Source organism: Panthera leo, chromosome C1 (assembly GCF_018350215.1).
Source record: "Panthera leo isolate Ple1 chromosome C1, P.leo_Ple1_pat1.1, whole genome shotgun sequence".
Classification (NCBI taxonomy): Eukaryota; Metazoa; Chordata; class Mammalia; order Carnivora; family Felidae; genus Panthera; species Panthera leo.
This window is the reverse complement of record NC_056686.1, coordinates 56,263,553-56,289,290: the sequence shown is the minus strand read 5'-3', so window position 1 is coordinate 56,289,290 and position 25,738 is coordinate 56,263,553. Positions and strand designations below refer to the sequence as shown.

Genomic DNA, 25,738 nt, shown 5'->3' with positions numbered 1-25,738 from the left:
GCTTTATATTTTTCCTCCAAAAGGAAAAGTTTTTATCGTAAAAGACTCTTGTCATGGCATAACCAAGATTTATTCTACTTATATAAAGCACTTATTTTCTTTTACTTCATTTTAACTTATTCTGAGTCACTTTATTTGTAGTAAGTGAAGGATATTAGTACTCAAATAGGTTATGAAGAAAATGAGCATCTTACCATGCTTTTGAGGAATGTGGAAATTTCTAGGGACAGTTATAAGAAATTAGATACTAAAATATTATTTTAATATTTATATAACTGTATTCTTTATGTAACTGTATATGTGCATAATATGAAAGCAACTAGTGTCATTGATGATTTTTTTCGGGGGTGGGGTATAATTTTGCCTTCCAGGTTTGCTGCAACCTCATTTAGAGAGGGTTGCCATCGATGCACTACAGTTATGTTGTTTGTTACTTCCCCCACCAAATCGTAGAAAGCTTCAACTTTTAATGCGCATGATTTCTCGAATGAGTCAAAACGTTGATATGCCCCAACTTCATGATGCAATGGGTACAAGATCACTGGTAAGTTGATTTCTTAAGGAAGGAATAAGCCTTGGTTCATAAACTATAAAAAGAAAAGCAAATCACCTAAAAGTACTACTTGAATGATGTCCTAGTCTCAAAATCCTAGATTCTTGGGGTAGAAAGGCTCTTAAAAATATCTTTCCTAGTAGCAGAATGTTGGTGCATTAATCCTTTGTGCCCAGTATGTTGTACTTTCATATCCTGACCTTTATCTTGTCTGAGCACTTTACCTCTTCATTCATATCACTTTGTAGTGATTGACCTAGACCATCAGACCACATTCCATTGCCTTATGCCAATGCTGTTTGGTGGGGAAGGAAGAGGAGATAGTAGGCACAGTTAAAAGCATAAGGGCACTATAACTCTAGAGAATTAATGGGAATATTATGGTAGTGGGAAAGTTGTATTTGATGAATTATGTGAATCAGGATAGCATGTCACTGTGGGTAAGAAATTGGGACAAACTACTGTGAAGCAGTCTCAGACTCCATAAGAGGATGAGGGTAGAGGCATTTTATACAGCTATTGATTGGAAATGAACTCTTAAAATAGTATCTTCTCTCTCTTTCTCTCTCTTCAAGAGCTGCCACTTCCTCAGTGCAACTTCAAATGATTTTCTTATAGCAAGGAATCTAGAGTTGAGCTCTATTCTTCTACTCATTAAGGACAGTTCTTTAACAATGATAGACCCAAACTACAGAAGAAGAATTATTCTTGCATAATTGTGACACCATTAAAAAGCATAGAGAAGTTTGTAGAGGAATGTATTTTGAGAGACATGAGTAGAAAGGAGATAATTTCAGTTTTATGATTTTGAGTTTGAGTTTATACAGGACATTCAAGTGAAGTTTATCCAACAGACTGTTAGAAATGTGAGCCTGGTGAAGATCAGGGCAGAAGGCAGATTGTTTGGAGGGAGGTAGTAATTGAAGCTTTGAGAGTAAATGAACTCTACAAAACTAAGAAAGAAGACTAAAAAGCTAAGGACTGAGTCTTGGAAGGAGAAAGGAAAACATGACTGACATGTAGGAATAAAACCAAAAATATTTCAATTCAATAAATATGTTCATTGTCTATTATGTACAAAATTCTTAAAATAGAATTCTTATAACTGTAATTATTTTAGAATGAGGTGTCTGTTTACATGTGTCTAATACTTAGTGGGTAATATGGATATGATTGAGAGTAAATGAGTTATGAAACACAAAACTTATCCCAGACTTTGAAGACTCCTTATGATGGAATTGAACAATACATGTATTGTCTTTAAAGTCTGACAAAATAATTAAAAACTATTTTCCAGAATTTCAAAAACTAAATGGTACCAACTTTATAACCACTAAGTTTCTATATTATGTATTCTCCTGGCTTGTGTTTTATGAGATTAATTTAATGTAGTAAGTCATTATTCTTTAACATTCTCTAAGTAACATATCTATATGATACCAATAAAACCCATGATATTTACTGATACAATTGTGACAAAATTAAAGAAAAAACTAAGCCTTTTATAATCCTTTAGAATTATATTAAGGAAATACTTAACAAGTACTTTAAGTTCTTACCTTTCTAATGTAATTAATTGTCCTCATTTGTAAGCTGAAGTCTGCTTATCGCTTTATCTCAGTACTTTAGCATGATACCCAGAAACTACTGACACTCTTATTTATATAATACCTTAAATTTTTAAATTCACATCTTTTGTTTCTAGATGATACACACTTTTTCTCGGTGTGTGCTATGCTGTGCTGAAGAGGTGGATCTTGATGAGCTTCTTGCTGCAAGATTAGTTTCTTTCTTAATGGATCATCACCAGGAAATTCTTCAAGTACCCTCTTACTTACAGACTGCAGTGGATAAACATCTTGACTACTTAAAAAAGGGCTATGTATGTATTGTAAATCTTAAAATTGTCTGCATTAGTCAGTTCCAAGTGGCAAATTCATCTCAAACTAGCCTAATGAAAAGGGAAGACTTTATCAGCTCACGTAAATAACCTCTAAAAGTCAGGAATGTAGACAGAATTTGGAGACTCAAATAGCAATAAAACTGTTTCCTTCATCTCTTATTTCCATTTTGGTCCTGTATTTGACAAAAGGCTCCTTCACATGATGGGGGATCCATAAGTCTGATTAAAGTTCTTAAATCACAGACTTAACATTTTTAATCCAAAGGAAAAAAGAACTATCCCTTCACCTACCAGTTTGAAAAGTTCTTCACATGGACTCTGATTGGCCCCATTCAGGCTAAATACACATCTTTTAGGTGGTTGAGGGTGAGTGCGTTGGAGACAGGGCCATGCTCTGATTGGCTCTCCATAGATTAGAGGAGAATCTGTTCTTCAAAAAAGGTGAGGATAGTGGAGGTGGAACGGGAAGAAACTATTAAAAGAAGGAGAGAAGGAATACTGAGTAACCAAAACAACAGATGTCTATTATATTCACTCTTTGGCAGCCCAGCACATATATTCATGTTTCTTCCCATACATACCATTCTAATATTGCCCTTGCTTAACATAATTATCCCTATAATTTCCTTCCTTTATGAGCAGATGTTATAGTATCTTCCCATGCTCCTACACCTCAAAAACAGTATATGAATACTCTCACTACGTCAAAACATTAATATTTTAAAGTGAATTAAAACATCACTTTGGGGCACCTGGGTGGCTCAGTCAGTTAAGTGTCTATTGATTTCAGCTCAGGTCATGATCTCGTGGTTCATGAGTTCAAGCCCCGTGTCGGGCTCTCCGCTGACAGTATAGAGCCTGCTTGGAATTCTCTCTCACTCTCTCTCTCCCCGCCCCCCACCTCTCTCCCTCTCTCCATCTCTCTCTCTCTGCACCTCCCTGCCCACACACACTCTCTCTCTCCCTCCCTCCCTGTCTCACAAAATAAATAAAACTTTTCAAATATTACTTTGATTTTTATTGTTTTGTAGTTAAAAGAATAAAATACATGGTTAATAGCAATGATGATGGATGGCTGCCTTATTTAATACTTATTCTGTTCTAAGCCCTTTGTATACATTATCTCATGTAATCCCCATTTTACAGGTGAGGAAACAGACCAAGAGAAGTTAAATAACTTGCTGAAGGTTACAAAGCTAGTAGGTTGTGGGTCTGGGATGTAGATCCTGGGATTTATCACTACTCTATTGCATAACACAGTTTTTTTTTTTAAATGTTGAATGTTTGGTGGAGAATGAATACATGCTAAATCCTATCAAAAGAACACTTAGCAAACAGGAACATGAACAGAATTAATAGACTTGGACTGTATCATTTTGTTCAAACAGATTAAAAATCCTGGAGATGGACTGATTGTTCCTTTGCCAACATATTCATACTGTAAGCAGATTAGTGCTCAGGAGTTTGATGAACAAAAAGTGTCTACCTCACAAGCTGCAATTGCAGAACTTTTAGAGAATATTATTAAAAACAAGAGTTTGCCTCTAAAGGAGAAAAGGAAAAAACTAAAACAGGTAAGAGAATGCCTAAGTTCTCAATCACATAAATCTTTTTAAATATGCTGTTGCTGATTGTTATTTAGTAACATTTAGAATCTAATTTCTCATTATTTTGGATTTTAGATATTGTATATATAGGTGTTTATGTAAATGTAACCTACATTCCTGGTTTTACTCTTTATAAATATAAATATACTCTTACTAAATTTAAATAATAACAATAATAATAACAGATAACTCTTCCTTTACTTCCAATGATTATAACTTAGATTGCCCTGAAAAAACAATTATAAAATTTGATTGTAATACATAGCTTTTGGTGACTCATTATTACCATTTACAATTTTTATCTCTACCAAAATCCAGTAGTAACATGATGCTGGCAAGTTTAATTCCAGGTCTGAGATACTCAAATATGAAGTATACTAGATCATTCTGGCCTTCATAGGCTTTACCAATGGAAAGGAAGAACATCTAGAATTTAGGAGGAAAACACATCAGAAGAGAATCCTTGTATATTAATGCTAACTGGGATCTAAGAAATCTTACCTTACACCTTTCATATATGAGAAAGCAGAGGGAGAGGCAAGGATAAATTGAAAAGATACTCATTTCTGAAATACATCTTTGAGAAAGTCACTGAATTCTTATAAAATGTTGAACATTGGCTTCAGCTAGGATAATAATGTTAAATACTCTCTAATTCCTCACCTCATTTTTAAGTTTCAGAAGGAATATCCCTTGATATATCAGAAAAGATTTCCAACCACGGAGAGCGAAGCAGTACTTTTTGGTGACAAACCTACAATCAAACAACCAATGCTAATTTTAAAAAAAACAAAGTTTCGTAGTCTAAGATACTAACTGTATTAAAAATTATGTAATACTTGTAGAACTTTGGTGAATGAAGCCATACTTAAGAATTTAGCTACTAAAAAAGGAAGTCTATTTATTAATAAGGTTTTTCTAAATAAAACACATTTATGGTACCAAAGTAATTTTTTATCAGTGTAAGACTGCTAAGAAAGTAGTGAGTCTCAACTGTGAGCAAATAACAAAAGCAATACCAGATACTTTAACCAGAAACAATTTTTTTTTTTTGATACAACATCTGGAAAAGCTATTACGGTGTGTGCTAAAATTTTATTTACTTGAATTTTGAAACCTGACATGTTTATCAAGATTAAGCTATAATTCTGTTTTTAAAAGAAATTAACTTATCTGCATATGTGCTTATGAATACTAGTTAAAGTACAAGTTATTTAGGGATACTCTTATTTCTAAGAATAAGAATGTGAAGAATATTGGAAAACTCAGTGAATTCTCTACTGTTAAATGCTGCACTCTTTTGTATACTCTTTTTCTACTTTTGATCTATTTATATATGTGTGTTTTTAAAATATGTACATGTAAGTCTTCAGTTGGCTTTAAACATTTATCCCAAGTGCTTCAGTCATTCAATTTTTCAATAAATATCTTGCATTCTTATGTTCATGTATCTACTGGAAGATAGTGGTGTAAAAGAAGTATAAAGCAATCATGTATTCATTCAAAATATATTTATTTAGCAACTACTATGTGCCTTTTATTATTCCAGTGATAGAGAGACTAAGATGAATAAAACAAAATGTCTTTCTTGAAAGTATTTATTTTCTAATCAAGGGAGACACCTATCAGATACTTAAAATAACAATACACACTCTGAAGGAGTCCTTCAGCTGAATACTGAGCTCTTTAGTTATGTAACAGTTCTCTCAGCTAGTGTTTTTCTAACTGTTACATATTAGAATCACCTGGAAAGTTTTAAAATAATACATGCTCAGGCTCTACCTTATATCAGTCACATCCAAATTTTAAGGGATGATATATAGGCATCAGTATTTTCAAACTCTCTAGATGATACCAATATTTACCCAACTTTGAGAATCAGTCCCTAAACACTTTTTATAAACAAGTAAATACCAACCTGGTGGCACATTGGCTTTATTATTTCACTGGAAGAAAATGCAGATTATAAATGCTTTTCATCTTAATACAGGGTTATCCATATTTCTGCTTTACTGACTTAACACAAACTTGAGGCAGTTTTTCTTCCATATTTTACTCTAAGATTATTTAATATCCATTCAAGTGTAAAAATGTACAGAGTATCTGGGATGTCATAAACACTTATTGTTCAATGACTTTTGATTTATCAATGTACTGTTGTACTCTAAAATGACAGTGTTTCATTTGAGATTTTTTATTAAAAACTTGAATAGAAAATGGCAACTATATATCTTTTGCCCAGAAACCTTAGCTGTAAGATTATAGGACCAAATTAGATCTTTTTCTAAGGTGTTTATATGCTAAAACTTCCTGTTTAAAGATGTATAATGTGAATTCTATGCATATTGAGATAAAAATTATTGTGGGTTTGTAACAATTTAATTTTGTTTTTGTATTTATTGATATTAAATATATAAATACTATAAAGACAGTAATTTTTCATCTGAGCTAGTGTGCATGCAATTGAGATTATAAAATTGGTGTAACAATTTAGTAACATGGGGTGCCTGGGTGGCTCATTCGGTTAAGTGTCTCACTCTTGATTTTGGCTCAGGTCATGATCTCACTATTCCTGAGTTCAACCCCTGCATCTGACTCTGCACTGACAGTATGGAGCCTGCCTGGAATTCTCTCTCACTCCCTCTCCCTCTTTCTCTGCCCCTACCCCACTCATGTTTTTGCTTTCTCTTGCTTGCTATAAATAAATAAATAAATAAATAAATAAATACATAAATAAACAAACTTTAAAAAATTTTAATGACATGAATTTGAAGTCAGGTTTGAATTTTACCATGCTATTTACTATGTAACCTCAGACAAATTACTTAACTGCTCTAAGTTCTACTTTCCTTATCCATAAGATAAAGATTATAATAGTATCTCTCTTTTAGGATTGTTGTGAGAATTAAACTGAACAATGCATATGTAGTGCTTAGCAGTATCTAGCCTAGAAGAAGCATTCTATAAATATTAACAATTATTATTAGAATTACCTAGAATTATAGCACTTAGAAGAGATCTTAGCAAAAACATAGTCCTGTATTCTTTCAGTTGTTTTGGGCACACATGAACCAAACAAAATTGTGAACAATTGGTGAGTCTTATTAAACTATTGTTTAGTTACAAGATTAGGGTTCTGATTGTACACACTGGCTAAAAAATTTTAACCTAATATAAAGGGAAAATTTGATAAGGAAGGAAAGTACAAATACCTTCAGAACCAATATTCTTGAGTATGTGAAAACATGGGATACAGTTTTCACCATATGTTTCTATTCTATCATTGGCAATAATTTGACCTCATATTTGGTGAAATTAGAGATAGTTCTGAAATTTTATATCCTGGCAACCTGTGTACTTCTCCAACAGATATACCAGCCTTTGATTTTGAAGGTAAAGAGTGTGTGTGTGTGTGTGTGTGTGTGTGTGTGTGTGGCGTTGAAGCCTTTCTAGGAGAGAAAATGAAGGATGGCTAGTTTTAATATTAAACTCTTAACTGAAAGAAATAAAGTCAGTTTCACTAGAATAAACTTAACAGTTCTAAATACAATAAAGTACAGCAACTAACAATCTTTTATTACTCAAAAATAGCTCTTTTATTGACTCAGAATCTTATTTCTTATTTTCTAAGAACTAGGGGTGGGGGATGTACAGATTAGCTGTTATCTCCTGAAAACCTCAGAATGTGCATGGAGGAAATGCAGAATGTATAAGACAAATGAAAGTAGTGATGATTTTTTCCTCATTATAAAAACAATTTTTGAATTAAAGCATAGATTCATATACACTGGTTGATCTCTGAATTGTTCTTCCATAAGCAACTAGGAGACCAAATTATATGAAATAACTGTTTTTAGATAATGAGCTGTAGGTAATATGGGACTGTGATAACTGAGAAAAGGGGAAACAAAGGTGGTGAGACTTATGATTACCCCTAGATTACTACCTGGAGGCAACTATCAGGCCACAGTACAGGGAGAGAGAACCAAAACAAAGCCCAGTGTCTCACTACATTTAGTAGCTAGAGGCCAGAGTTCAGGATGACTGAAGAGCTGCAAAACAACAAAAAGCTCTAGAGATCTGCAGAATAGTCTAAAGGTTTTTTCTGAGTAATAATTGGGGTTGGGTGAAGGAAATCATTTGAGTACTATTCAACAAGACCAACAAAATAACATAAGCAGTAAATCAAATAATCCCTGGACCTCACTGAGCTGGGAATAGTTCATGTTACCAGCCAGAATAAAGCTCCTAATACATGGGGCATTGGATAGCATCTTCAGGAGAGTTATGCTTTACTAGTGGGACCAAATTAGCCCTAGAATAAAAACTGCTATGGATTAACCCTAACAAACCTTAAAAACAAGCCTCAAAATGTTCAAATTGATCAAGTAACTTCCTGTGTGCCACCATAAGTTGCACACTTTTAAAAATAAAACAAAACCCAGCATTCAACAATGTAAAAATCACAATGTCCAGCATCTAATAAAAAATTACCAGACATGACTTACTATGTGATCATTTCATAATATATACAATGTTATATCATTATGTTGTACACCCAAAACTAATATGTTGTATGCCAACATACTTCAATAGAAAAATAATAGTAGTAATAAAAAGAAAAAAATTATTAGACATGCAAAGAAACAGAAAAAATATATGTAACCCATAACCGGGGGGAAAAAATCAGTCAATAGACACCTTGGAATGACAGATATAATGGAATTAACAGACACTTTAACAATTATTATAAGTATATTGTAGGATATGAATGAAATAGGGAACACAGTGATAGAAGATATTTAAAAAGATCCAAATAGAAATTGTAAATATTAAAAATACAATACCCAAAATGAAAGATATATATAATGAAATTAAGAGCAAATTAGACACAGCAGAAAAAAAGATCTGTGAACTTGAAAACAGCAATAGGCACTACCCAAGATAAAGAGAAAACAAAATGAGAAAAAAGCACAGAGCCTCAGTGAAGTGTGTGAAACTATGAAACTGAGTAATGTGTACAACAGGAGCCTAGGAATGAGAGAAGAAAAAAAGGAAGACATAAAAATTATTGGTCAAAAGTAATGGCATTTCTTCTAAATGTGATGAAGACCACAAATCCACAGAAACTCAGGTAACCCCCAGCAAAAGAAAGAAAACCACACCAAGGCACATACTACAATCAGGTTGCTGAGAACTATTGATAGAGAAATCTTAAAAGTATCCAGAGGGGATCATCTGGGTGGCTCAGTCGGTTAAGCTTCTGAATCTTGATTTCAGCTCAGGTCGTGAAAGCCCTGTGTAGGGCTCCACACTGACATCTCAGAGCCTGCTTGGGATTCTCTCTCTCTTTCTCTCTGCCCCTCCTCTGCATGCACACGCACTCTCTTTTTCTCTCAAATAAACATTTTTTTAAAAATCCAGAGAAAAACATAATTTATACAGGAAAATAAAAATAATGGTAGACTTGTAAAAAAGCAATCCCAGATAACAACTGAATGATACTATTTTAGATTTGCTATTCTGGCTGGGAGCTGTTGGCAGTTCACCAATAAAAGTCTGGGCAGGGACTATTAGTACCTTACCAGCCACCAGTGATAGTCCCCTCATTATGAGCCAGCCATCGGCTGATCTGACTCAAACTCAATTTTAGTCATCTTCCTGGAACTAGTCTTAGTTCTATTATAGGTCATGTTCCCCATATTTTGAGACAAATATTTGCATAGAATATTACTGGAAAGTACTCTCGGGAACACTTGTAAGAAAGTGATGGAGTTGGGATGGGGCAAAAGAAAAAGTTGAACTACAGTGCAATTGCAACAGAGGCCTCAGCTGATCCCATGAGGGGCTCTGAAGCTGAGATGGCTCTTCAGAATTGTCCCAAACAGAGAAAGTGCTAGGCCTTTGTACCTTTATGTAAACCAGTCACTGAATATGGGTTGATTCTGAAGAGGAGGTGTAACCTTGAGTGAGACAACTCCCTTCTGCCAAGCATACAGTTCCTAAAGAGGACTGCAGCCAATAGTCCTGGCAGCTGGGGGAATTCATGACATAGCAGTGAATGGAGGTCTGCGTGGAACACCTCATCCTCACCACAGAGAACCCCTAGCATTAAAAAGAACAAAAAGCGGCGAGGGGTTGGTGGGGAGGATTTCTGTTAATATGATACCAGAGAGAAAGGGGGACAGAGGGAGGAGAGGTTGTGAGAATCAGTTTTCATTTAGTTTTTACTTTAGCATTTACTAATTTTAATTTCTCTTGTTAAAAAGTTATTTCCATTTATTGTAGATGATTTGGAAACAAAAGTTTAAATCACCCATAATCTTACCAACCAGATACAGCCCTATGAAAATCTTGAAGTTCTTTCTCCAGGACTTTATGTCTTTTAATGGTTCAAGAAAAAGTAGCTCTTTTTTTTGTCTTCTAAAACTTCTATGGCTGGTTAGGATTTGAGATTGGTAATAAATTTCCCAAAACTTCATGCCGAAGCTAAAAATACAATGATCAAGACCTGCCATTCTTGTTCATTATGTACAATGTCTCAGATTTTTACATTTGTGGGCTTTCATCAGCTTTCAGGTTACTTGGAAGTTCTGAAGACTGCATTCTGTCTCATGATTCTCACGATCTGATTTGTCAGGCAGCACCTTATGCTCGAGCAAAGAGTCCAAATTTCTTTCTCTTCCCCAGCTTAATTGATACTCTTGTGTCCCCTCCACTAAGACTCATGCCACCTATTGCTAGGCTAGAAATTATCAAGCACGATACTCATTGTTCATTAAACTGAAAATCAAATTTTAACATCAAACAATAGATTGGAAGGAATCACCCAAATGTTGGTTGAATTTAACTTTTGGAATCATTGTTGGATAATTTCTACAATGACTATCTTTTGTTTTGTTTATTTAAACTATTAGGAAGTTTGATTTTGGTGACTCATGGGCAGCAGGGCCATCTGCAGGTCTCCTCTGATGCAGCTCTGATTAGTCCTGAATTGTCTTCTTAAAAGGGATTCGACTCTACTGAATATTTATGGCTTTATAATGTCAAATACAAAGTGATATGAAGCACAAATTTAGGAAGCATAAATTTACAGTTACAAATCCCTGTTAGGGATTTTTTAACCCACTGACCTAATATCAATTGTCGTATGTATAATTATAGACAAAATAATAAACATAATGTATCGGACCTTCAATATATATGGAATGAGCATAAATATTGGGATCATGCAGGACTGGGTTCTAATTGTGGCTCCATTACATTAACATTTTTAATCTTTCTGACATGCAGTTTCCATATTTATAAAATGAGAATGATACTTCCTTCTTGACATCTTTGAGAGCCCAAATGAGATAACATGTATAAAGTGCCTGGCATAGAATATGCATACAATGTGTCCCAATGAACAATAGTTCCCTTTCCCTTAAAATTAAAACAAACATGTAAGAAAATCTAAAGACTATTTATTGCCTTTGTACCCAGTCTGTTTAAGAGTTGTAAAATATACCATTACCTTTTGGGGGAAAATGGAGTTTGAAGGAACTGTCTTCTTAGGATACTTATTATCCACTGTGCCCTCTGTTTTCATTTTTATGCCTTTTACATTTTAAATATATGTAGATAACTGCAAAGAACATTTCCTCAAGATAATTACAAGCAATTGATAAACAGTACATGCTGAATTGGGGGGATATGAAGGCTTATTTTTTAATGTGTATATCCTTGTAACTGTTCTAAATTCTATCATTTTTTTTCAAGTGAAAACAAATAAATATAAATATCTGGAAAAGGAAAATATATGAGATTATCCTTATATAAAAAATAAATAAGGGGTGTCTGGGTGGCTCAGTCGGCTAAACATCCCACTTCAGCTCAGGTCATGAACTGTTTGAGTTCGAGCCCCATGTTGGCTTGTGTTGAAAGCTCAGAGCCTGGAGCCTGCTTCGGATTCTGTGTCTCCCTCTCTCGCTGTCCTCCCTCCCTTGCTTGTGCTCTCTCTCTCTCAAAAATAAACATTAAAAGGGGCGCCCAGGTGGCTCAGTCGGTTAAGCGTTCAACTTCGGCTCAGGTCGTGATCTCACAGTCTGTGAGTTCAAGCCCCCCACCTCTACCCCACCCCCGTCCGGCTCTGTGCTGACAGCTCAGAGCCTGGATCCTGCTTCGGATTCTGTGTCTCCCTCTCTCTCTGCCCCTCCCCCGCTCACACTCTCTCTATCAAAAAATGAATAAGCGTTAAAAAAAAATTTTTTTTAAACATTAAAAAAATGATAATTCCTTCTCTCCACCCTTCAAGTCTTTGCTTCTACATGGAACAAGACAGAAAAGGAGAAGGCTTAACTGAACAATTCAGATTTGGGATAAACTTTCTAAATTCTTAATATATACTCTCAAGGGAACCCGAATTATGTAGTAGACAATTATTTCTCTTTGCAGACTTTTCTACCAAGAACTCAGAAAAATCTTTGCCTTGGGGGATTTTATCATCTATGTAGAAAGCTGACACAAATACAGTTACCTTGGTAAATACTACACCAAGACAAGATCCTTTGCTTATCCAGCATTTAAGACATGTTGGAAGCATGAATTATGCTATGATGATCCATAAAGTCCAGGCTGAGCTAAAAGAAATATAGTAAAACCTGTGCTATCTGGAAAACACAGGCCAGAATAATTAGTAATTAATCATTTTACTACTGGTTTCCAAAGACTTCCGAATCACATTAATTGGCCTTTGTTAACATCTACTATGTTATTGTGTGTTATTTGCAGTAACAGTCACCAGTCCCTCTCATCTTCACCTGACTGAATCAGACTGTGTCCTTAGTACTTAGCTGAGGCAACCCCTCCTCTATGAAGTGGCTCTCTTGTGTGTGCTCCCAAAAGACCCCATGCCTACGTCCAGTACTGAGCTTACCACAATTTGTTAAAATAATTTGCTTACCTGTCTGTCTCCTTCCATCAAACCATGAGCTTCTAGAGGCTAGGAACTGTCTTGTTCGTTATTATCTCCAACACCTATCAGTGCCTAGCATACACTTAGGAGAGATTCAAATGATGTTAAATGAAATAAATAGCTAGCTGCATGGATCTGTCTTGGGCATGGGGCACCGAAGTCTCTAAATGAGATTTTATAGAATAAATGTTTCTGAAAAGCTCTCTTGTACAGTGTCTATGATTTTCACAGAACCAATCAGTTTTTGATCCTCATTATTCACAACTCCATATTTGTGAACTCATCTGCTTTAACCCTCAAACTGACACTTGCAGCACCTTCACGGTCATTCCTGGACATACCCAGAGCGGCATAATATTTGAATCACCAACTCGCATGTTTCCAACTAAGGTTGAACAAGGTGACATTCTGCCTTCTTGTTTCAGCTCTCATACTCTAAGTAATCATCCTTTTTTTGCAGTCTATGTGGTGCTATGTTTTTTTGCATTATTGTGCTTTTGGTCTGTGGTTTCACTATTTAAAATTAACCCCAAGCATAGAGCTAAAGTGCTATCTAATGTCCCTAGGCATACCAAAACTGGAATGTATCTTACAGAGAAAATGCATGTGTTAGATAAGCTTCATTCAGGAATGAGTTATAGCACTGTCGGCTATGAGTTAACGTTAATGCATCAACAACATATATTAAATAATATGTCTTTAAACAAACACACACAAAACAAGGTTATGAATTAATGGATTGATGAAAATGTGACCAGAATCTCACAGGAACCTAAACTTGTAATTATCCTAGAAGCAAGTTTTCAGTATTTGCTAACTCAGTATCCATGGTGACTTTATAGAACATTATTGCAAATAATGAGAATCAGTTATTTGCATTGCCATATGTTTACAAAGCAGTGGAGGTGTCATTACTGATTTTTCCCCTATACATTTCTATATTTCCTGTATTTATTACAAACATGTACTAATTTTATTACAAGGATAATATTTTTCGGAATATATATATTGTTGGAGATAGTGTGGTATGATGAGTACAAAACACTGATTTAGCAGTCAGATCTGGGTTTGAGTTACTGTTCTGTCATTCACTAGCCACATAACTTTGGAAAAGTTATTTAACTTTTCACAGCTGTTTCCCCGTGTGTAAAACAGGGATGATACTATGTACCTTGGGGAGTTATTTTGAGAGTTAGAAACAATATATCTAAAATATCTAGTTCACAATGTAGTACACAATGCACTCTCAATTAAAACACAGCTATTAATATTATTAGCTTTCTGCTGGGACCAAATTGCAGAGACCCAAGCAAGCCTCAGAGGCTCACAGGACTTAGGGCATTCATGTTTCATCCCAATTGCTAACCCCATTCACAAGCACAAGTTTTATAGATTCGGTGCTTCAGCTTCTCTCCACTTGTGTTCGTTCGGTCAACTATTTTTTTAGTGTCCAAATGTGCAAGAACTTTTCCAGTTCTCTTTTCTGATGTGCTAAATCATGTGATTTCGACCTTTGTGGAACTACAGTGACTTTGAACTTGGCTTATATACCCCATCAAATACCAGGATATGGGAGCTGGGACAATTAACTCTAAAAAGTAGCCTATTTTAGAAAGAGCTTCTTTTTAATCAAGTCCCATCAGATATTTGCTTAGGTACAGTCCCAGCTGTTTGCCTTTTAAACTGTTTAATATGTGTGGCATGATAGTGCTTGATTTTCCCACAATGACCTCCCAAAGGTGTTCTACGTACTTCTTCCTTTTAAAAATTCATATTCTGCTCTCTCTCTACCAAGCTGGGAAGATTAAACTACCAGTAGATTTATAAGAGTCTAGCCTGAGATGGTCAATAGGATCTGACTGTTGTACAGATTTAGCATACTTCTAAATTGGAAGCTCTATTTCAAAAAGGAATTTTTGAGAATAATTGAATCCGCACCTCAGATAAATTTAATAAGAATGACTTGGACATAATTCATGCTTCTAGAAATAAACTCACAGTGGGAGTTCCACTTGGTCTCCCATACAGGGAGGGGCAGCAGTGTATTTCTGTGTGCACCCCCCCCATCATGATCTCAACTGTGTTGTCCTGTTCCTTAGTATAAGAGCACTTGAGATGTCACTATCTGTGTACCCATGTGTTGTCCAAGAGGCTGACAAAATCCCTCCACGCATGGCTCAGTGTGCCACTGCTGCCATTACCAACACAGCTTTGCTGACCTCACCCTTCAGTGTTTTCCTCTTGTCTCTGCTTGTATGCTGCATTCTGCTTTTCTCCTGCACACTGAAATGGCCTCTCCGTACATCCTCTTTGCTTTTGCTTCAGCTCTGAAGCCATGTTGGAGAGACTATTTACCTTTGGGAAATGAATATTCTTTTGCCACCAACCCCCTCACCATGTGTTTCTTCTGTAACACACCCTGGATCTTGGGAACAGGAAACAGTAAGTAGTTTTTTTCATTCCAGAACATCCTGGGCCATAGCTACACAGCAGGGATCAAAGCAGGCACACATCAAAAACACCCCAACCGAGAGGAGCAGCCCTCAAGCTTCAGCGCCTCTGGCTCTTGTTATCATCACTGCCTGTGAGTCATGTGTATCTCATCTCATCTCTTTCCCCTGTCTGCTGTTCCTTCTCCAGGCTCTGCGAGAAATCTGTTCTTTACCAAAAACTTTCTTAACAATTCAAGATAAAAACTCCTTCAACTTTTCCCATCTTTCTTCCTCATATAATTAGTAATAGATAAATAATTTCAGTGATATTCATTTGACATTTCTTAAGCCCTTATTGTGTGCCAGATACCATGCTAAGTGATGAGCCTTAAAAAATGAATGACACACTCCCTACTCTCAAGGAGCTTTTGAGTAATGGAGCAAGACAGCCAACACATAAACAGTTCTAATATAGTATAATACAGTCAGTGGTGGAGGCAGGCAAAGGGGCCTTTGGGAGTAAATAAGAGGGATGCTATTTCTCAGATAAGGCGAAGCCCCTATCTGAGTATTTTTCCAGGCAGTGGGTGCTGGGCTGTTGAGGAGGGGTACGCAGGAAAAGGGCGAATCATAGGGATGAGATACAGATCTGTTCTGTTAGGGAAGAATAATAGAAGCAGAAGTGCTGAACTACGTATTTGAGGCAGGGAGTTACTGGAGACACAGCTGGGAAGAAAGAACATAAAAATTTATCTGACTCATATTCAAAAATTTGGGCTTTATCCTATAAAGATGAGCTTTACTAAAATGCATCCTCCTGTGTCTGCTTGAATAACAGGCCCCCAAACAAGTTCATGTCCTCATGCCAAAAACCCCTGATTATCAACCTTATAAAACTTAAAAAAAAACAACAACAAAAACCAACCAAACAAACAAAAAACCATTGTAAATGTGATGAAAATAAAGATCCTGAGATAGAGCGATCATCCCAGATTATCTGGGTAGACCCAATATAATCACAAGGGTCCTTATAGAAGAAAAACAGGAGGAATACGGAAGACAGATGTGAAGAGATGGAAGCAAAAAACAGAAGAGAAAATGCTGCGCAGCTGGCTTCAAAACAGGAAGGGGCCACAAGTCAAAGAATAGAAGCAGCCTCTAGAAGCCGGAAAAGTCAAGGAAATAGATTCTCCCCTAGAGGCTCCAGAAGGAAAGTGACCTTGTCCTACCAATTTAGACTTCTGACCTCTAGAACCATAAGATAATAAATGTGTGTTGTTTGGGTCACTAAGTGTGTGGTAATAATAGGAAATTAATACAACTCCTGAAGACCAGAAATTTTGGGGTTTTTTTCTTCTGTATCTTAAACAGTACCAGAATACACCACCCCAAAATATGCCTCTTTGGCATGTGGGTTATTTTGAGCTAAAGGCTACTGAGAACCAGAACACCCAGAAAAAGATCTAAAATCAGGGCACACGTTTCCCTTTTGTAAAAGAAATTCACATTTATGGAGGAAATTTCCATTTGTAAAGATGTCCCTCTTTCCTATAACAGGAAAAGGAGAACTCAACAACTCACCAATGGAGAAGGCACTGACAAATCTGGTTAACAAACCTTATTAAACCTTATTACACTGTTGCTTACTATACGTTTTCTGGCCACCTTCTCACAACTTACCTTTCTTCCCAAAAGCCCTCTACCCCTTTATCAACCACCCCCAAAATGTAAAAGCTTACCATGACTATTTATGTAACTCATACTTCTGCAGTTAAGCAATTTCAGCTGGGCTCAGGATAGTTTTTCTGGTCTTGCCTGACCTGGAATGTCCTCAGCTGAGATGAATCGTCTTCATTTCATGTGGTCTCTCACCTTCTAAGCAGGCTAGCCTGGGCTTTTTTTCACGGCAGAGACAAAAGTCCTAAGACAGAGAATGGACTTGGGCAATACCTCTAGAGGATTAGGCCTGGAACTGGCACAGCATCTCTTCTACCACATTCCATTGGTCTAAGGAAGTCACAGACCAGCCCAGTTTCGAGGAGTGGGAAAACAGATTCCATCTCTTGATAGAAAGAGTTATAAAGACAGATTGCAGAGGGCATGAATAAGGGCCACCGTTTGTCATCAATCTTCCACATGACCCAATGATTCTTTTCTGTCTTACCTCAGCATCATAACTACTCTCCTTCTGAAGTGACAGAAATAATAATAGCTGACATTTATTGAGCACTTGTTGCCAGGCAGTATTCTAAGTACTTTGCATTAATAATTTATTTTATTCTCAGAAGAACTCTTTGAGGTAAGTATAATTATTAGTGGCATATTAAAAGAGGAAACAAAGGCACAAGGAGGTAAAATAATTTAAGAGATCCTTTCCACCAGGAAAAAAAGAAAAGATCTCAGAGGAGCCATGTGATGCTGCTGAGAATTAAGACAGAATTGAACAGCTCTCCAGATCATCTGAAGGCATGAACACTTTTCCATAGCCTCCGGTCACAACAAAAGGCATTCCTTTTCCACAAGATTCAGACGCTAAAGCACTCAAGAGAATGAAGCTGTCCCACCATTGTTAAAGAGAGAGTTGTACATTTACAGTCTCAGCCAATGATTTTTAAAAGGCAAAATTTTAAATCATCTTTAACGGGAAGAATTCCTCTGTGTAAGTTTTCTTCACCATCCCTATAGAATCCGTTTTGCTTTAATTCCAGCAATCTGAATCAAGTGACAATGATGCCGGACACTGGGAACATCAGGAATTATAGGAACTTACAATTTGACATAGCAAAGTAAACTGGAATTAATGACACAATACTAGAAGAAGAACCAACGAGGTAGTTCTAGAGAATTGAGTCTTTCCGTAGAGCCAAAAATGACCCTGACTGGCCTCAACTTTGAAGCATGCTCTAACCAATAAGAACAAGGTCCCTTGCCTCTCTGTCTGATCTACCTCTGATCTTGCCTTTTAAGCTTTTCCTACCCTGATAACAGGCATCTAAGTTCTATTGTGCCTGCCTTGCTTTAGCCAGCCTGCATGCCCTATTGTGTTTCTCCATCTTGTCTTAACTACCAACTTAGATCTAATGAGCCTGAATCTTCAGAGAGAGAATCTGTATTTCTAAAAAGTATCCCAGGTGATTCTTATGACAATGTAGATTTGGTAAACACTGCTTTATCTCTCATGTAGCATGATTTTAACTAACATGACTATTTGAATCTAGAAAGATCACAGCTTAATTCTTATTGGCTTGACAGACTCCTACAAGCTGGGTTCATGAAAATTGGTTTCCATGGTGGGAAGTAAATTTTGCCAGGGAACTCAGTCTGGACATTCATATTGGGTATAGCCCAATTGAGAGACAAGACCTAGAGCCCCACCCCTGATAATCAAAAGTGACATAGAAAAGTGCTCTCTGGGGGCACCTGGGTGGCTCAGTCAGTTAGGTGTCTGACTTCGGCTCATGTCATGATCTCACTGCTCGTGGGTTCGAGCCCCGCGTTGGGCTCTGTGCTGACAGCTCAGAGCCTAGAACTTACTTCAGATTCTGTGTCTCCCCCTCTCTCTGCCCCTCCCATGTTCATGCTCTGTCTCTCTCTGTCTCTCAATAATGAATAAATGTTAGAAAAAGAAAAAGAAAAGTGCTCTCTGGCATCCATATGGGCCACACATGGGCTGTCAGAAGTAAATGTTCTCTGGTGGAGAGAAAAGATTAAAATTGACAAATATGAAAATATGCTTTGACATACCCCAAATCTAGTTGCTATACTCCACACCAAGGCCATTTCAATTCTTTTTTTTTTTTTTTCATTCTTTTTTTTTTCAATATACGAAATTTATTGTCAAATTGGTTTCCATACAACACCCAGTGCTCATCCCAAAAGATGCCCTCTTCAATACCCATCACCCACCCTCCCCTCCCTCCCACCCCCCATCAACCCTTAGTTTGTTCTCAGTTTTTAAGAGTCTCTTATGCTTTGGCTCTCTCCCACTCTAACCTCTTTTTTTTTTTTTTCCCCTCCCTCATGGGTTCCTGTTAAGTTTCTCAGGATCCACATAAGAGTGAACACATATGGTATCTGTCTTTCTCTGTATGGCTTATTTCACTTAGCATCACACTCTCCAGTTCCATCCACGTTGCTACAAAGGGCCATATTTCATTCTTTCTCATTGCCACGTAGTACTCCATTGAAGGCCATTTCAATTCTAAGTTGAAAGTAAAAGCAATGAGACTTTTACTAATAAGTTAGATACACTTTTCAAACTTTAATATCCTAACATGTAAATGGGAGGTTTGTACTAGATAATCTCTAAGCTCCTTTATACTAATCTTGGATTCTGCGTTGGTCTAGTCAAAGAAAATATAACTAGTCATTGGTATGACTGAAATGTTTATTGAATTGATAGTAGTTTTACTATATTAATCTGACTGTTAATTCAATAAAGACCAACAAATCTATTTATTTCTGTAAACCCAGCTAATGTTTCCAACTTAATCCAAGTTCGGACATCGGGCAGGGAGGAAGAAGGAACTCCTTGTCACTTCCTTTTCTCTTCACCTCTTACATTCCCAGAAGCTCTGAAAGAAGCCAGTGGTCCAATGACTGATTAAATAGTTTTCCTCCATTCCATAGTAGAGAAATTCATTTAATGCCCTTCATAGAAGAGATGGCACCACTGTCTCTTCTACCCTATTTCAAATGTGAACTTTATACTGATTCTTTCAAATCTATGTTCTACTAGTTAGAAGCTTCACAGCCATAACAATCTAAAATAGATCTTTTCAATGTAACAGTTAAAATGTAATTTCAGTGCAATTGGAGCCTTTCTAAATCAGTTGTTAAAAGAAATTCCTGATTAATGAATATAAATAATAACACATTACCCACTCAGAAATGTGTCCTCATACAAAAATATATAAAAAAGCAATTTAGCTCAACAGTAGATGATTCAAACAAAAAATCTATAGTGTCCACTCAGAAGTGTGAACACTAAAAATGAAAGTGATTTTTAAGATGTAGTTTCTTCGAATAATTGTCTCAACTGTATATGACCAGGCAGTTATGATGAACTTAGCTAAAGAAAGATCATGAGAGATTTATAGTGGTAAAAAAAAAAAAAAAGCTAGCAAATCGGATTGAATGTGAATTTCTGCATTTATGATTGATGCCAGAAAAAGTCATTGTAGCAGTTTCACGGAATATCTCACAGCTTGAATGCACATTTTTGTGCCATTATCAGCAGTTGCAAACTAAACCTCAAAGCTTGCATGGTAAAAACAAAACAAAACAACAACAAAAAACAAAAAAAAAAAAAAAAAAAACAAAGCTTGCATGGTAAGCTATCAGAATCTAATTTAATTTCCGCCCCCCCTTGACCTTTTTTTTTTATATGTAACATAAGCAGAGTTTGGAAATAAGTCAATTTGACAAGTCTGACTTGAGCATCTTTAATGAATTCTTTTCTGATATTTCACTTCTTCATAATTATATTTGATGTCCTATCAAATATCTGGCCAGACGTTGAATTATAAAATATCATTAAAGCCCCATAACTTATGCACAACTTTGCCATGTTTTCTTTTATGTGTGGCTTCTCTCCTTCTCTTCCCCTGTGTGCCCTTGTACTATTCTGACCTTCTGAGAAGCAACTTAATTCTGGCAGAGGTTTTCAATGTGACACCTCATTTTACAAACTTGATTGGAATTCAGGGTATTGAATCATGGCTTGAATAGTTTGAGCTAAGCTACAGCATTATATTTCAAAAATATCCTAAAAAACAATCTTCCCACCCATTTTCTAAAGTGGCCCAAGGCCATTTGATTATAAAATATATGTGTTATTGAATATACATTTTTTTAAAAAATGGGTATTCTCTTCATAAACCATAATAATAGCATCCTCATCAATTATAGATATTACTTTGTTAAATGGGTTTACCTTTTCCTTTTTTTGAGTTATGCTCCCAGAGTCATTTTGAGATAGTGAATTAACCTATAGAAGGATGAAGTGTTGTTCATTCACCTCTTCATTCATTCATTTTTAGGCATTGTTCTTTTTTAAAAAAAATTTTTTTAATGTTTATTTTCGATAGAACACAAGGCGAGAAAGAGAAGAGAGAGATACAGCATCTGAAGTATGCTCCAGTCTCTGAGCTGTCAGCACAGAGCCCGACACAGGGCTAGAACCCACAGACCATGAGATCATGACTTGAGCTGAGGTCGGTCGTCCCACAGACTGAGCCGCCCAGGCACCCCTTCTAGGCATTGTTCTTGGTCCTAGAGACCCATACATGGATCCTGCTGCCAAGGCCATGATCCACAATTAACTGCTGCCTTTTAAAAATTTTATCTATCAATTTATTGCTTCATATTGGAAGAATATAGAGCTGCCTTTGCCATATCATGAAGTAAGTACTGGATATTGCTCAAATGGACATATAATTAGCTTCTCACTTGTTTGAGTTTAGGAAATACTGCTGTTTATTTGTTTAAATTTGAAGGCAATAAAAAGCTTGATGTTGTCACAGAGATTAGTATTAAAACTTTAAAAAAACATATACTGAGGGGCACCTGGGTAGCTCAGTTGGTTAAGAATCTGAATCTTGATCTCAGCTCAGGTTTTGATCTCAGGGTCATGACTTCAAGCCCCACACTGGGCTCCACACTGGGTGTGAAGCTGACTCACAAAAAAAAAAAAAAAAAAAAAAAAAAAAAAAAAAACCATATACTGAGCACATAACCCTATTATTATTACACACCAACCTCATTTGGGCTTGAGAATAAATGTGTTGGCTATTTTGACTGTTAGGTGTCAGGACAGTGACCTAAAAGTAACCAAAAGACCCATTTATCCAAAATAACTTCCTTGACAGTCAACCCTAATACTAAAAATTTATACCATTCATTCATCTAATCATCCATTCATTTGTTCACTCACTTATACCGGCTATGTGTTCTGCATTGTGCTAGACAATGGGGATAAAAGACTAAATAAAAACACCCTAATCTTGATGTAGAGAAGCTGACAGATTGGTTGGGGAAGCAAATAAATTGCCAATTATAATACAATACAGGTGTTACAATGGGGAAATACAAAGCTGTGAGGTAATGCATGTCATATGTTATATATTCTTGGGGCTATATTGTCTATCCTAATTAAATAAAACATCTCAATGAGTGCAAAAAATAATAAATTAGGCAAACACTTGTGCTCATGCAAACTCTAATGAAGTCTGATGAAGAAAGGGACTTTGGGGCACCGGGTTGGCTCAGTCGGAAGGGCACACAACTCTTGATCTTGGAGTTTGAGCTCCATATCGGGTGTAGATTAAAAAACTTTAGAAGAGGGAGTTTCTCTTTTGATTCACTACCATATACATAGTGTACACACTATTTGTAAGTCTTAACAGTCTTTTTAAAATTTCTTGCCTCCTGCATTATCCAGCCTGCATTAGCATATTATGCCTAATGCCTTTAGTCATAAAATACTATAATCTCACTTTCCCACTTCCAAAGATATGTAACACACCCCCCCCCAAGTTGTTCTATATGAAATCTAAGCAGGTCTCTGAAATTTATGTCAAAAATTTTATCAGTTGGTGAACTTCAGCTCCCAACCAAAATTAAGCTCTTAAGACTAGATTTATCCTCTTGCCTGAAATAATAAAAATTAAAACAACAGTGTCCGAGATACTCAACATCATACGATAAAAAATAATGATCACTAAACAAGGTAAGTCATCCAAATGTACCAGCTTAGTGCTATGAAATGTTTCTGTGCTGTGATGCCCAGAAAGTGAACCTAGATAGAATCTAGAAGATTTTAGTTGCGGAGATGAAGCTGAGAATCTGAGGAGAATGCAGTGACTTAAAATTCACAAGAAGGAGTCCCACAGAGGGGAAAACCTACAGAGAGAATTCTGAAGCTCTGCATAATTTCCCCCTTAAGTATTCTGCTGAAATATTTATCAGTGCTTTTATGTAAGCAAATTACCCAAGGCCAAGAGGAATCTGTCTGGATTAGAGGAAAGTATAGTCACCCGCATTGAACTGAGAGTAGGACCTATCTATTACCACCATCCAAACTAGAATCTCATGATTCATAGAGAATTTAGTAGAACACACAGAAAAATTTTGCCTTAGTATTTGGACAGTACTGAAAAATTGGCCTTACGCTGAGCATTTCAATCCCACTTGAGAAATCTTAATAACAAAACTCAAAAGCACCTGTTTCCAAAAACAATGAGTCCCAGAACAAAGCACAAAAATGTTTAAAGAAATATAAATAAACCTAGCAACCAATGAAGTAAAAATGTAAATGCCTGGTAACCAATAAAAATTACCAGGCATGCAAAGAAGCAGAAAAATATAACCCATAATTAAGACAAAAATCAGTCAATTGACACTGACACATATGTTATAGTTACCAGACAGGTATATTAAAATATTCAAAAATTTAAGTAGAGATACAGGAAATATTAAAAAAAAAAGACCCAAATAGAAATTCTAGAGATGAAAACTACAACATCTGATATGAAAATACACTAGATGGTATTAACAACAACAGAATTGATTAATCCAAAAGAAGGCAGAAAAAAGGGGAGGGACAAAGAATAGAAGAAATGAACAGAAAACAGTAAGATGGTAGGCTCAAATTTAACCACATCAATAGTCACATTAAATATGAATGGTCTATATATCCCAACTAAAAGATACATATTATCAGATTGATAAAAAAGACCAAACTATATTCAGCCAACAAGAAATTCAGTTTTAAACACAAACATACACATATATATATATGTTTAAAGAGATGGGTCTTTGGGGCACCTGATTGACTCAGTCAGTTTAGAGTCTGACTCTTGATTTCAGCTCAAGTCATGATCTCATGGTTTATGGGATCAAGCCCTGTGTTGGGCTCTGCACTGACAGCACAGAGCCTGCTTGGGATTCTCTCTCTCTCTCTCTCTCTCTCTCTCTGCCGTACCCTGCTTGCACACTCTGTCTCTCAAAATAAATAAACGTGAAACAAAATTAATAAAAAAATTAAATTAAAAAAGATTATTCTTTGAGATCAATAACTGATAAAACCCTAGCCAGATTTATCAGTGAAAAAAAAGGAAAAAGGTATAGTTACCAATATCAGGAATGAGAAATGCAACATAACTACAGATTCTACAGATATTAAAAAAATAATATGGAATTATTATAGACAACATTATACCAATAGATTCACTAGCTTAGGTGAAATGGATAAATTCTTTGAAAGACACAAACTAACAAATCTTATGAAATAGATACCTTAAATGAAATAGATAATCTAGAGTCCCATCTCTACTAAAGAAATAGAATTTGTTATCAAAACCCTGTCAAAAAACAAAAGTTTCAGGCTTAAACGGCTTCACTGATGAAGTCCATCAAACACTGAAGGGAGAAATAATAGTAATCTGTACAGAGTCTTCCAGACAAGTTAAGAGCTGATAACAATTTCCAACTTATTCTTTAAAGCCAACATAAACTAACCAAAAACATTACAAGAAACAATACACTATAGACTAATATCCTACATGAACATAGATGTAAAAGTCTTAAACAGAATCTAAAAGTTGATTAAAATGATAATATGTTTCTGGTTTATCCCAGAAATGCAAAGTTGGTTTAATATTCTAAGAAAATAAATATAATTCACCATATTAACAAACTAATAAATAATATTCATATGATAATCTTAATGAAAACAACAACATAAAGCATTTGACATAATCTAACATCCATTCCTGATTCAAAACCCTCAGTATGTAGAAAATTTCCTCAACCTGATAAAGGATATCTATGAAAAAAGCTATAACTGACATCACACTTTATGGTGATAGACTCAGTATTTTCTACTTAAGATCAGGAATTAGACAAGGATGTCCTCTTTTACCACTTCTATTTAACACTGTCCTGGAGGTTCTAGTCAGTAAAATAAGGTGAGAAAAGAAATAAAAACCATCTAGATTAGAATAGAAAAAGTAAAACTGTCTTTATTTACAGCAACATGATCTTCTATTAGAAAATATGATGGAATCTACTTAAAAAACTGCCAGAATAAATGAGTTTAGGAAGAATGCAGGATACAACATCAATTTACAAAAATGTATTTCCATAAGCTAACATCTAACAAGCAGAAATTCAAATTTAAATAACTACGATTTACATTGGAATAAAATATTTAATAACTACTTACTAAGTGCTGGGCTTTACCACACAGTGACAAATAAACAAGGGCACTGTCTCAAGAAACTCTCT

At 35.7% G+C, this 25,738-nt stretch overlaps 1 protein-coding gene and 1 long non-coding RNA gene across 2 annotated transcripts in view; one reads left to right on the top strand and one right to left on the bottom strand.

Moving 5' to 3' along the window:
• The window catches only part of DEPDC1 (DEP domain containing 1), a 21,453-nt gene extending 15,008 nt beyond the window's left edge, over positions 1-6,445 (top strand). Inside the window, exons 9-12 of the mRNA XM_042952123.1 lie at positions 372-544; positions 2,259-2,435; positions 3,845-4,030; positions 4,739-6,445. Coding sequence (XP_042808057.1) covers positions 372-544; positions 2,259-2,435; positions 3,845-4,030; positions 4,739-4,879 — 677 coding nt within the window. The 3' untranslated portion in view covers positions 4,880-6,445. The remainder of the gene's footprint in view (positions 1-371; positions 545-2,258; positions 2,436-3,844; positions 4,031-4,738) is intronic.
• Positions 1-25,738, bottom strand: part of LOC122227548 — a 26,619-nt gene extending 881 nt beyond the window's left edge. The window contains exons 1-3 of the long non-coding RNA XR_006206112.1: positions 25,677-25,738; positions 4,727-4,817; positions 2,748-2,928 (exon numbers count right to left, since the gene is read on the bottom strand). This is a non-coding gene — a long non-coding RNA (uncharacterized LOC122227548). The remainder of the gene's footprint in view (positions 1-2,747; positions 2,929-4,726; positions 4,818-25,676) is intronic.